The sequence below is a fragment of the Alternaria arborescens genome (assembly GCF_004154835.1).
Source record: "Alternaria arborescens strain FERA 675 chromosome Unknown contig_7, whole genome shotgun sequence".
NCBI classification, from domain to species: Eukaryota; Fungi; Ascomycota; class Dothideomycetes; order Pleosporales; family Pleosporaceae; genus Alternaria; species Alternaria arborescens.
Genome location: NW_021167862.1, coordinates 20,548 through 33,334, shown reverse-complemented (window position 1 = coordinate 33,334; position 12,787 = coordinate 20,548). Strand labels below are relative to the sequence as shown.

The 12,787-nt window shown below is 51.3% G+C and overlaps 5 protein-coding genes across 5 annotated transcripts; 2 read left to right on the top strand and 3 right to left on the bottom strand.

Moving 5' to 3' along the window:
* Window positions 1-370: 370 nt before the first annotated feature.
* On the bottom strand, window positions 371-1,243 carry AA0111_g3725 (hypothetical protein; the record flags this gene model as incomplete). Its single annotated transcript, XM_028649643.1, has 1 exon — window positions 371-1,243. One exon carries the CDS (start codon window positions 1,241-1,243, stop codon window positions 371-373), a length of 873 nt encoding a protein of 290 aa, XP_028508550.1.
* A 915-nt stretch (window positions 1,244-2,158) lies between these two features.
* Window positions 2,159-3,604, bottom strand: AA0111_g3724 (hypothetical protein; the record flags this gene model as incomplete). Its single annotated transcript, XM_028649642.1, has 4 exons — window positions 2,159-2,318; window positions 2,369-3,131; window positions 3,177-3,426; window positions 3,476-3,604. The coding sequence occupies 4 exons, from the start codon at window positions 3,602-3,604 to the stop codon at window positions 2,159-2,161; spliced, it is 1,302 nt and encodes a 433-aa protein (XP_028508549.1).
* A 1,326-nt stretch (window positions 3,605-4,930) lies between these two features.
* Window positions 4,931-6,416, top strand: AA0111_g3723 (Trifunctional UDP-glucose 4,6-dehydratase/UDP-4-keto-6-deoxy-D-glucose 3,5-epimerase/UDP-4-keto-L-rhamnose-reductase; the record flags this gene model as incomplete). The annotated part of the gene is made up of 4 exons (XM_028649641.1): window positions 4,931-4,994; window positions 5,058-5,202; window positions 5,289-5,821; window positions 5,872-6,416. 4 exons carry the CDS (start codon window positions 4,931-4,933, stop codon window positions 6,414-6,416), a joined length of 1,287 nt encoding a protein of 428 aa, XP_028508543.1.
* Window positions 6,417-7,180: 764 nt separating this feature from the next.
* Window positions 7,181-8,597, top strand: AA0111_g3722 (hypothetical protein; the record flags this gene model as incomplete). Its single annotated transcript, XM_028649640.1, has 4 exons — window positions 7,181-7,878; window positions 7,930-8,000; window positions 8,053-8,346; window positions 8,437-8,597. 4 exons carry the CDS (start codon window positions 7,181-7,183, stop codon window positions 8,595-8,597), a joined length of 1,224 nt encoding a protein of 407 aa, XP_028508542.1.
* A 344-nt stretch (window positions 8,598-8,941) lies between these two features.
* Window positions 8,942-12,425, bottom strand: AA0111_g3721 (Alpha-mannosidase; the record flags this gene model as incomplete). The annotated part of the gene is made up of 3 exons (XM_028649639.1): window positions 8,942-10,378; window positions 10,427-12,194; window positions 12,268-12,425. The coding sequence occupies 3 exons, from the start codon at window positions 12,423-12,425 to the stop codon at window positions 8,942-8,944; spliced, it is 3,363 nt and encodes a 1,120-aa protein (XP_028508547.1).
* Window positions 12,426-12,787: the final 362 nt, after the last annotated feature.

Genomic DNA, 12,787 nt, shown 5'->3' with positions numbered 1-12,787 from the left:
GATACTGGCAAGCCATATTAGATCCATGTGTCTACCACCACATCATCTCGAAGTGAGGTCCCCCTATGTGATGCGCACAACGTAACAGTCACCTTCGTTCGGGCTACTGAGGCGGTGCTTCATACCGCTTGATTTACCACCTCAGACTTTTCTTGTCCATAAACATCTTGCTTAGCATCCTGTTTAATCCTGCACTCATATTGTTTGAATTTCCGTGCTGTGACGCCCGCTTCAAAGATCTCATCGAGCTCTTCCAACGATCGCGTTTTCGTCTCAGGGAGAAAGAAGTAGAACCATATCACGCATAGAAAGTTCGAAGCTGCCCAGATATAGGTATACTGCGGGCCCTGCAAACACGTTAACACTGACACTATATTTCATAAGGAGTGGTTGTACTGACCCAGTCAAGATCTTGGGGGTTGATGAAGTAGGGTGAGCAGAAGCCAACCAGCCAAGCAAGAAAGTACCCCAATGCGTTCGCACTTCCGACAGTCCAAGCGCGCAGTCGCGAACTAACAAGCTCGGTTGCTAGAGGACTTGTGGCAACACCCACTCCAGCATTATAACAAAACATGAACAGCGCCGTAAAAGCTACCAACACATTCCCGGTTTCCTTTGAATTTGGCTTCGCACTACTCGCAATCCCACAAGCGAGCTCACATAAACCGCACATTATGGCTCCGGTGATCATGATTGTTCTCCTGCCGAACAGTTTGTTCATGGAGAAGAGACCTAGATGTACACCAATAAACCCAATACAAGAGTTCATGATGCTGTATTCGAACGCTTTTGTGATACCAGCGATGGTAAAGAAGTACGTTTGGTACCCAATGAAGAACCAAACCCCACTGGCTGACTGGCTTGCGATCGTACCCCAACAAAGCAATGTACGTCTTAAATCATTTCCACGGAAGAGATCCAGGAATCCCGAACTCTGGCTCAGTCTACGCTCTTCAGCTACGCCACGGATCATCTCGGCCCATTCTAGTTCTAACTCGTCCCCATGGTCGAAACGAAGGCGCTCCAAGGATTTGCGCGCTGCGTCGTGCTGGTCGTGGTGCAAAAGCCATCGAGGGCTCTCGGGGACGAAGAAAAGTGCTGTGCCGAGCAGGACTGGAACAATGAACATGCAGGCGAGAGGGATCTGATACGAGAGTTTGGAAAGATAGCGTGAAGTGTAGTTGTCGATCACCGAGCCGATAATGCTTCCGAGGTTCACGTAGAACGAGAATAGACCGACCATGATTCTGCTTATTGTCAGTGATTCAGCGCAAGACGGTGAATACAAGAGACATGCTCCCTCAGATGCGCAGGCGCCGCTTCGCTACAATAAACTGTCGAAAATACGACGAAGAAGCCATTGGAAAAGCCTAAAAACAGACGACCGACGTAAAGGCCTGTCTTAGACGTCGACCCAATTTGTAGCGATACAGCTCCTAAACATATTATACATGCAAGCCATAGTGCTTTCTTCCGACCGAAGTATGTACCAAAGACACCGGCGGCGATGGCAGATAAGCACGACCCGAGGTTTAACAAAGAGGTCATGAGTTGCTGTACCGTCGACTGCTCAGCGCGTCAGTCAGGTCCATGTAGCAGATTGATTATACCTGCGTCGATGCCATAGCCCAGTGGGCTCGCCGGTTCCTCGTATCCAAACACCATCAAGAATCCAGGCATAGCTTGAAGGCCACCGACTGCAGCAGTATCGATTCCATACTGCATACTGGCTATCGCGACAGCCGAGCATATGATCAAGCATTTTCGATTAGCCCACAAGGTTGTCTCCTGGAGTTTTGCCATTGTAGTTCATACAGTAAGTGATAGCTACCTATTGATAAGAAGAAATATCTGTAGCCTTAGGCGGCAGGATATGACCAGGCCAGGCCGTCCTAGTAGGTTCTGCAAGCTATATGAGCTGGCGTCGTGGGGCAATGAGGAGAAGTCCATGTCTACTCCGCACTGGCAGGGGTGTTATGCGGAGATGTATGGAGATGCTCGGCGCCTTACCGTATCAAGCAGTGATCAACCTAGCGGATTAGGGATCTTGAGGGGGATCCCGCATGATTTGGCTGTGACCCTTGCGCATCGCATGTCGCCATTTTAGTATATAGGTACTGCTTGTAGTATAATCAAATCATTGCAACCCAGCTCAACACTACTGATAAAAGGTGCTGAAGGTGTACTTAGTCTCGCGTTCATACTTGGCCAAGTCGTTCAGTGCTTGCTTGCCCTCCCGAAGAATGGTTTGCTTGATCTCTTCGTGTCTCGATGTAAACTTGACTCGGAATGGCTGGGGTTTCCAGTTGGACCCACTCCTATCAACGATCAGCAACCTTCGATTGGTCCATCTATACGCATAACTTACGAGTAGTTGAAGATGTCAACAGGCACTTCTTCCCCCGTATGCTCGTCCACTTCTGGTTCCACCTTGTATGCCCACACCAATCGTGCGACACTAAGATTTGTTCCCTGCTCCGCTAATGCTTGGCCTGCACAACTTCTTCTTCCCCATCCAAAAGTCATATATCCTTTCTCCCCAGGGAATGGTCTCTTATCGTCCGTGTCCAAGAATCTTCGTGGATTGAAGCGGTCAGGATCTGGGAAATCGCGCTCATTGTGATGTATCGCCCAGACATTACCTTGCATCCAGGTTCCCTTCGGAATAAAATAGCCGTTCCAATAGTCATCTTGGACAGGGGCGTGGGCAGTACCTCCGATGATTGCAACAGACCGCCAGCGGAAGACTTCCTTGGTGAAAGCGCGGAGGTATGGGAGGTCGTCATCTAAGGTTGGACTTCGTGCTCGACCCACGACACGATCGAGTTCATCCCACGCATGATCGAGGGTCTCAGGAAATGCGCGCATAGCTAGTACAGCCGTAACAAGTGTGCTACTCGATGTGTCTGCTCCGGCACCGAGCAGGTTGGCGGCGAGACTGGAGATTTCGAGTGGATGAAGATTGTACTGAGGTGCTTCACGAAACAAATACTTCGCGTAGTTCTCGCCTGAACTCTGGTTTGCCTCTTCTGCTAAAGCAAAGAAGAAGTCATGGCGGCCGAACTTGGGTTTGGCGAAACGCCGTGTACCACGCTTCCAAGGAGCAATACAGTCGGGGAATTTTGCAAGCCCTTTTGCTGTTAACGCTGGATTTCATTCGAGCCTCCGATACTTACATGGGAAAGTCTCCATCAAGCGTGGGAAGTCTTTGGCGACGACTGCCATCTGAGCAGAGTTTTGCATCTGAGCAATCACTTCAGTAATTAACGGATCTTTGCAGTCCGCGATCCGACGTCCGAAGCCGATAATTGACACAACGCTTGTAGCGTATCTCTCGAAGTGTGACACGAATTTGTCCGGTGTGGTGAGCAAATCCTTCACCACTACCTTGTTCTCATCATCTTGGAGGCTGCGATAATTTTGTACCTAAGTATTATGTCAGTGGGAAGCGTGCCATACCGCAACTTCAACTCACCCGCTGAATCCCAACGCCCTGGTGTGTAAGCTTCCGGAGGTCACGGAACCGCTCGCGCTGCTCTCTCGTGTATGTGTATTTATGCAGTAGATTGTTTTGACCACCCATCAACTCGGCGAACATCAGCATTCGCGGCCGAGAGTTGTAGATATTGGCTCGCTTTACGAGGACTTCGTCGGCAGCCCACGCGTCGTTGATCCAAATCGTGGGCCTCCTGCAATGTGTTACTCACTCTCCACAACAAAACCTTTCCGTGCAGACTGACCGCCCAATCCAGAACGTGATAAGCGGAGAGTTGTAGTCCTTGGATAGCTGCTCGATAAGAAACCAAGGCTTTTCCTCCGGTAAGCTGAATGTATTGCCAATGATTGGCCATGGTAGTGGTCCAGGCGGCTGCCAGTGTATGAGTTGAATTCTCTAGAGACATAAGGATAGGCAGAAGCGGGCGGTTACCATTCGCCATCTCAAACACAGCATGCGACTGTAGTCCAATATGAGAGCAATCCACCCAAGGGTGAACAGACTAACAGCCCATAAGCCCATAGTCCCTAAATATGACCACTCTGCTGCTCTACTGAACCCCATCGTCGTAGTACAAGGTGATGTGCTTAGTGTTGATTTCTTCCAGTGATAGTCATGGAATACAAGGTCACAGGTCCATGCTTGGCTTTTTGTTCTATTCAGAATGCTGGAATCGTCCTCGAAGAGCAGTATATTGTCATCCCCACATTACACTATGGTGGGGCAACCCAATCTGGCCATCTGACCGCAGATCGGATCCTCGAGGTGCATACCTAGGTCTTGTACATGTGTGATACGCTGTGAACCATGTCGCTTTGTACTTGAAACTCAAAAACCTTGAATTTTACCAAGAGGAAAAAGGTCATGGATACGCGAAAGAGGCGGCATGCAGAGTGCGATCCTGGGAAAATGATCAATCCGGTATTTGTACGGAAAGAGACGACAACGAACGAAAAATTATTGAAATTTGGAAGTGAAATAGTGGATACGTGTAATACCGCCGCTGTAGTAACATTCGGTCCTCAATTGTGCTGAAGAAGGATATTGTCGATGACGCGTCTAGGCTTGGGCTGTGCGTTCGACAGACCTAAGGTATGGCATTCAGTACGATGTGGTCTGGAGCCCGAACAGTGTCGTTTGCCAAAGGCTAAGAAACGGTATAAGAGCATCACTTTGTCAGCTTGAGAGGTTCGAGATCTAGTTGGGGTTTGTCGTAGTGCAATGATGGTGAGGTTTCATGCTTTCGGAGATGACGTAAGGTAATCAAGCGGGTACATCTCCGTTACAAGTTAGCACTAATTCAGCTTCGTAAACACGGGCGGCCAGTGACGCGCCAGACGTGACACGGTGGTATACATCGTTTGGACCTTATATGAGCATGTCAAGAAAGCCTTTGACAGCTTTCGTTTGACAAGAGCAAAAGTCATCACGACCATGAGTTATGTCCAAAATCCCGACACTGCCCACTATGTTGTCAATGGCACCAATGGCGTAAAGCGTGAGTCCCCACCTGCAGCATGCGATGCAAGGCACAGTCCAACCCAGACGCTAACAATACCAGGCCGACGAGGGTCGACAGTTCTTAATCCGAGATCGCATGTCAAGCAGGAGCTTTGGAAGCAGGCGCCGATACTCATCGGTAGTACTAACTTCGAACCTCTCCCTGACGCGAAGAACATTTTGGTTACAGGTGGAGCCGGCTTCATGTACGTCGCGACGAGACCACGGGAAGTTGTGAGCTGTGCGTCTCTTGACTTTTGCTTGAACTAGACCACGACTGACCAAGGAGCAGAGCTTGCTGGTTCGTGCGGCATGTGGTCCTTACATACCCACACTACAATGTCGTCTCCTTTGACAAGCTAGACTACTGCGCCACGCTCAACAACACGCGAATTCTCGACGACCGACCAAATTTCGCATTCGAACAAGGTGACATCACATCGCCCGCAGATGTCAAGCGTGTACTGCGCAAACACAAGATCGAAACCATCTTCCACTTCGCAGCACAATCGCACGTCGACCTCAGCTTTGGCAATTCGTACGAGTTCACAAACACGAATGTTTACGGCACACACGTCTTGCTCGAGCGAGCGAGGGAACATGGTGTCACCAGGTTTATACACATCTCCACAGACGAGGTGTATGGCGACGTTCCAATTGGGGCTGCAGATCTAGGCGAGACGAGCATACTGGCGCCCACGAATCCTTACTCGGCGAGCAAGGCTGCAGCGGAGATGATGGTCAGCGCGTACAGGAGCAGCTTCAAGCTGCCACTGATCACTGTCCGGGCGAACAATGTGTATGGGCCGCATCAGTTCCCTGAGAGTAGGCACTTCTGTGAAGCTAGAGAAACCCCACGAAGCTGACTGATACAGAGATCATCCCAAAGTTTATCATGCTACTACAACGGAAACAGAAGCTCCTTCTGCACGGTGATGGATCACCCACACGACGCTACCTCTACGCAGGTGACATAGTGGATGCACTAGACACTATATTGCACAAGGGCCAGGTTGGTCAGATCTACAATATCGCGTCAAAGGACGAGATTTCGAATTCGGAAATTTGTAGCAGGCTGCTAAATGTCCTCGGGATCCCCCACGACTCTTCTGCTGAGGTTTCCAAATGGGTAGAGTACACAGAGGATCGACCATTCAATGATCAGCGCTATGCAACAGATGGATCAAAGCTCACCGCGTTGGGGTGGGAACCCAAGACCAGTTTCGACGAAGGTTTGAAAGTTACAGTAGACTGGTATCGGCGGTTTGGCGAGGTATGGTGGGGGGACATCAGCAGGGTTTTGACGTCGTTCCCTGTGGTAGCAGGAAATGAGATATGGACGAAAGAGGAACATGAAGACCTGCCATCCTCTGATGGTGAAGTCATGCATGAAGAAGATAGCGCAATCTGGACAACGTAGCGTTACTGGCACTTCGCAGTGGACAACAACTTGCTCCTCGTTGGCGTGAAACGCTTGTCGCACTTTGTATATATCACGACGTTGATACAGGATGTAGAAAAATGATACCCAGATTCAGCATAGTGAAGTGAACTTGGTAGTTTGAGTTTTTGTCGCTTTTCTCAAGAGATCTGAACGTGCTTCTGTGATATGCAGGGACCAAATTGAAGTGGGCATGTGGGCCCGGAGATGCGCTAGCCTTACGGACCGTGGTACCCAAGATGTGATAATACGATGGGTACGGTAACTTTGAGGGATGGGAACGATAACAAAACCTATCTGAACGCTTGATCAAGTCTGTAGACATACATGTACCCAGGCTGGTGAACTATTCCTGGCATCGCCTCAGCCACACGCGGTGGCGTACTCCACTCACTCCGCCTTCTCACTAGCGGCAGGTTGGGCGCTTGAAGTGATTGAAACACCAGACGCAGCAAAACATCGACTGCTCAAACACGATTTCTTCTGTCTGTGACATTCATATACTGCGACGTCGCCTCTTCGCCGTGTACATCCCTTCCGTCTTCCTTTTTCGAGTTTGCGTATACGATCAGAAAGGACGTCCAGTAAACTTTGACTAGGCCAATCGATAAGGCACCCCCACAATTCCCTTGGTGCTTCCCGACCTGTCAGCTTTCACCGCACCGACCCCTAACACCGACGCATACACGACACGAATCTCCCGCCAAAACCCTTCCACAGACTCAACCCTCTATACATAAACCATGGGACTTTTCTCCAAGAAGAAAGACAAGGCTGGAACAGCTAGCCCAGCAGCCCAGAATCCATATGCCGCGCCTGCAGCCAAGGACCCGTACGCGCAGCCACCCCCATCCTACTCCCCTGGTGGTCAGGACACATCGTTTCGACAGGAGAAGACGCCAGCCGTGACAGGCCCAGGTCAGAGCTACGGACAGAATGCGGGTGGATACGGTGCTCAGGGAGGAAGCTACGGCGCACAGTCAGGCTATGGAAACGACCGCTACGGCGGAGGTGCACCCCAGCGACCTGGCGGCTACGGAGGCCTTGGAAGGACCGCTTCCAATGACACCATGAGCACCGAAGCAGGCCGCAACGAGCTTTTCGGCAATGCACCCCAACGCCAGAAAGCGCAGCCGGCCCAACAGCCTAGCGCCCTTGGACAGAGCGGTGCCTATGGAAGCACCCCAAGCGGCGCATATGGCGATGCAGCTCCTGGTGGTTACGGATCCACACCTGGTGGCTATGGGACCTACGAAGACCGTCAATTGACGGCTGAGGAACAAGAAGAGGAGGACATCGACGCCACAAAGCAAGAGATCAAGTTCATGAAGCAACAAGACGTTGCTAGTACGAGGAATGCTCTACGTCTTGCTGAGCAGGCCTTGGAAACTGGTCGCGGAACCCTGGGAACCCTAGCGGCCCAAGGAGAGCGTATTCACAAGTGAGTCTGGCCCGACTTGACCATGAGCATGCACAGCTGACCAGTCGCTAGCACTGAACGCAATCTCGACCTTGCCTCCATCCAGAGTGACAGGGCTAATGGCCAAACCAAGGAACTGGCTCGTGAGTACCTACCCTACGTTATCAGTAACCGTCTTGACTAAAGCGTCGCCAGGCATCAATGCAAGCATGTTCTCCATCGTCCCGAACCCCTTCACAGGCAACTCCAAGCGCGAGAAGCAAATGCAACAGGCCATGGACCAGCACGCGCGCGACCGCGACACCCGTGAAGCCACCAACCGCGCCAAATGGGAGTCTGGAGCTCGCGCGAACGAAGCTCAGCGCCAGCTACAACAGGGAGGTGGCCCAGCGGGCCCCAACAAGAGCTCGCTTGCCGCGCGCTCCAAGTTCCAGTTCGAGGCCGACGAGGAAGATGATGCCATGGAGAATGAGATCGATGGCAACTTGGGTATGTCTTTCCTGTTCATCGTCCTATACCAGAACTCTCTGTCATTATGATTGGCCGTGATCGCGCATATACTGACTATCCTATGAACAGATGCACTCCACGGCATGGCCAAGAACCTCAACCACCTTGGTAGAGCAATGGGCGAGGAGGTCGACAAGCAAAATACCCACATCACACGCATCACTGGCAAGACGGACCAGGTTGATGACAAGATTGCCAGGAACAGGCTCAAGTTGGATCGCATCCACTAGGTTTGTTTCTTTCGTGTAGTAGTGAGCAAAGTGAGTGCCCTCTAGGACAGCCGAACTTTATTTCTGAGAATCACGGTATAATGCAAGGTGAACGCCTAGCCATTGATACATAGAGGTTGGGACACGGCATCATTGGCGTTTTGGATACGATGAATTGTATTTCACGTTCACTTGGAATAGTATGCTTGCTGTCAGTATTATGACACGAAGTGTCTATGTTTGATGCTCAACTGTGTATACTGAGACGCTGAAAATACCCCAAAAACCTTGACTCCACATAGCTAAAGGAGAGTCCGTATGCCGTTCCTGTTCATTACTCGTCCGTCAAGCGACCTGCATCAACATTACGCCAAAATGAGCTTATATGTTGCCACCTCGAACGCGCGAATCTCAACCGGTACACCCTTCTCACCATTCTCTTCTGTCCCAACCCTCATGTCACTGATCACCAGAGGTTCGCCCTCCTCGTCTTCCAGTGCGTTGACTCTGATCACTTTCTTGACGTCAACATCACCCCACGTTAGTACACCCTTGCTCTTCCCGCCCAAGCTATCGTAAATACGCAGAATGATGGAATGTCCCTTCTTGATCGGTAATTCACCGCGGCTGACATCTTCATCATCCTCCCCGCGCTTGATAGTGTCCAGCACAAGGTTGGGTGCGCCGTGGATATGGAAAGGATTCAGCAGACTGCTATGCAGAGTAGACAGAGGACCTTGACGTCCAACAATCTTGAGTGGATTGTTAAATTCAAAGGCTTTGCGGACTGTGCGTTCGTCAAGACTGCCCTTGTGGGGGAAGATGGCGTAGCGAGTCTTGTGGCTCCCCATATCGGCGTGGGCGTCTGGTGCTTTGGGCGCACGAAGAAGCGAGAGGCGCATAACATTTCCGGCTACGGCGAAACCGTATTTGCTGTCATTTAGAATAGAGACACCGTATGTGGCTTCAGACAAATCAGCCCACTTGTGACAGCAAACCTCGAACTTGGCCATGTCCCATGTTGTGTTGTAGTGCGTGGGTCGGCGTACGATTCCAAATTGCGTCTCGTAACTGGCTTCCGTGTTCACGATATCGACGGGAAACTCCACCTTCAAGAACTTCATGGTCTCGTGCCATTCGATCTCTGCGTCGAATTCAATGGCGCTGGGTGTGTTTCCTACAGCTGCAGGCAGACTGAGCGTTGTCTTGATCCAGGATTTGTCAGAAATCTTCGTTTCAATTTCAAGACTGACTCGGTGTACGTTGTCCTCTGCGATAGTCACCTTGCTCGGCTCGAGTTCTTGACGGGATTGCAAGTGGTAGACCTCGACGTCCCAGGCTTGCCAATAAAGTGGCTTATCGTCATAGATGACAAGCTGGCCGGCTTTGGCACCCTTGGGGATGAGTTCGCGATCTGCAGCGATATCGAAGAGCGAAGTGATGGCGCCATTGGCGACTTGCACAATGAATTGAGAGTTTCGGAGCTCAAAGACATTGGTTCGGATCTCTTCAATGGATGCCTTCGAAGCAGGGTATGCTGAGGTCAAAGGGTAGACGTTCAGAGCGCCTAACCCCTTTTGAGAGCCGTCACGGTGAGCGAGACCGTACTGAGCATTAGCCATCCCATACTTTGTCCGGCTCGCCAAGCTAGGCAGCTTAACAATCTCGCTACGGTTCCACGGTAGAGTGTTCATTGCGAAAAGTTTCGTATCATGGTCCCAGTGACTTTCATCGTTGAACCCGAGTTCAGTAAGGGCGTCGGAAAGCAAACGCTCGCCAGTCGCAAAAACTTCGGCATAGATCTAGCAACAGTCAGTGGGAGACTGCTGACAAGAAGAGCAGCAACTTACGCGATCAGAGTCATCGTAGCACATTTCAATTGAACTTCCAGGCAGGCAGTCATGAAACTGACACAACAACACATTTTCCCACATGTCGTCAATATCTTTCTTCGGGTATTTGTACGAGCCCTTCTTGCCGAAGCCGTTCTTGACTGTAGCCAAAGTCGCAAGATATTCGATATCCCTTAGCATGATCTCGGACTTGCGGTTATTGCGCTTGTTGTTGGACTGCGTAGTGTATGTACCACGGTGGAGCTCAAAGTACAGCTCGCCGTACCACGTCACAAGCTCGGTGCCATTTTCAACTTTCTTCTCTAGACGGTCGAAGAAGTCATCCGCAGAGTCACCCAGCTTAACACGAGGTAAAAGACCAGCTGTGTCACTGATGCCACGGCACCGCCTGAGCTTCTCGAGATGCTGCCAAGTCGGGCCGCCGCCTCCATCCCCTTTGCCAAAGACGATCAAAGACGATTTGTCCTGGTCCAGCGACTTGTGTTGTGTAACGCTACGCTTGACGTCTCCGAAGTTTGCTTCGCAGGTATACGTCTCCGATGGCGGCATGTGACAGATGACCTGACTGTTGTCCAGCGCGACCCAGTTGAATGTTGTATGTGGGAAATTGTTGATGTTGTTCCAACTCAACTTCTGCGTAAGAAATCTCGTCATACCAGATATGCGGCAGATCTGGGGTAATTGCGTTGAGTATCCAAATGTGTCAGGTAACCAGAATGTACGGCATCTCTGACCAAACTTGCTTTCAAAGTAGCGTTGACCGTACAAGAACTGCCTAATGAGCGATTCTCCGCCAGGAAGGTTGGTATCGTGCTCGACCCAGCTGCCGCCGATAGGCTGAAAACTGCCCTCTTTGACCTTCTTCTTGACACGATCAAATGTAGAGGGGTAATACTGCTCGAGCCACTTGTATTGTTGCGCCTGTGAACAGCAGAAGCGAAGCTCGGGGTATCGTTCAATGAGGTCGCACTGGTTCGACCATGATCGGTTGACCTTACGTTTGGTCTCGTCGAAGGGCCACAGCCAACAAGTGTCTATGTGACAATAGCCAATGCCGTGTACGATGGCCTCCTGGCCGCTCTCGTACACCTTGTGCGAGTCTATGTCCTTGCCCACGTACTCGGCAGCAATCTTGCGACCTGCTTTGATGCTCTCTTGGCTTCCATTGCCGGCAATGAAAGTGTCAATGATGCGGTTGCACACCTGCTGGGCATCGTGAGCCTGCGTTGAGTCTCCAGGAAACTCGCGGGCGGCGTCTGAGATCTCCCAAAAGTCAAAGTAGAGTGCTCTTGCCTCCAAGTTGACGGCCTGTACTTCGGCGGTGTGTAACGTGTAGTACTTGTCGGGTGCAGGTGGCTGGATGGAATCGCCACCGGGTGCGTTCCCGAACATGCCGTTGCAAGCCATCTCGATGTAGAAGGTGTGCTCCTTGCCGTCTCTGTAGGCTTTGGGCAAGATCCATTGCGTTCTCTCACCACCACCGGTCAGCCCGTGGACAGTGTGTCCATCTTCAGTCCAGATCAACCCCTCGTTGTTGGCGTCCCATACGAACTCAAGATGTTCCTTGTCGAGCATGTGCTCTGGAACCGTAAGCTGGACCTTGAACCAGTGTGTCGACCAGCTGGGACCGAATGACTCGCCGACCTTGGTGGGATGGAACGCATGAGAAGTAGCTTCTTTAAATAGAGGGCGCGAGAGGTTCGGGGGCGAGTAGACGGAGAGCTTGACCCAGTCGGTGCCCGACGCAACAGCTTCGGTGAGCTTGCTAGATGACGTATGAGCATCTTGAAGCTAGCAATGGAGTCGGAGCTGTGGCAGTGGTGTAGCTGTATGCTTACCCAATAAGACTCTGTTCCCTGTACTGTCCGCCATCAACAAACTGCCTCAAGCGACTCTGATAGATGCTGTGGATCTGCTTGCCAACCGGACCAGCCGCCAGCTGGGGGTAATCTTTCGCGACCGGCACCGGCATATTGCGATGAGATTCTCCGCCCATGTTGGGTGAAGATGAGATGGTGCGAGGAAGTTTGGGCGCGGGTTATGTAGAGATGGCTTCAACGTCAGCTGCACGCTACAACAGCTGTGGTACCTTGCATGGCTGGTGCCGTTAGCCATCCATGTTGGGGCAGGAGCTCTCCCCGCATCTTGGCGATGGAGGCCCATGCTCCCTGCCCCCGTATCGATTACCCGCTGATCTCCACTTGGTGCTTCCATGCTTTTTGCCCTCTCTTCCCATCGTCTTCATTCTCCGGCATGCCGTAATGAAAAGGCGGTGAGTCTACGGATGCGTGTTGGAATGACCTTGGGGTCATCATGCTGGCACGACTTGTTGTTCCACCATTGAAACCCTTGTGTGTC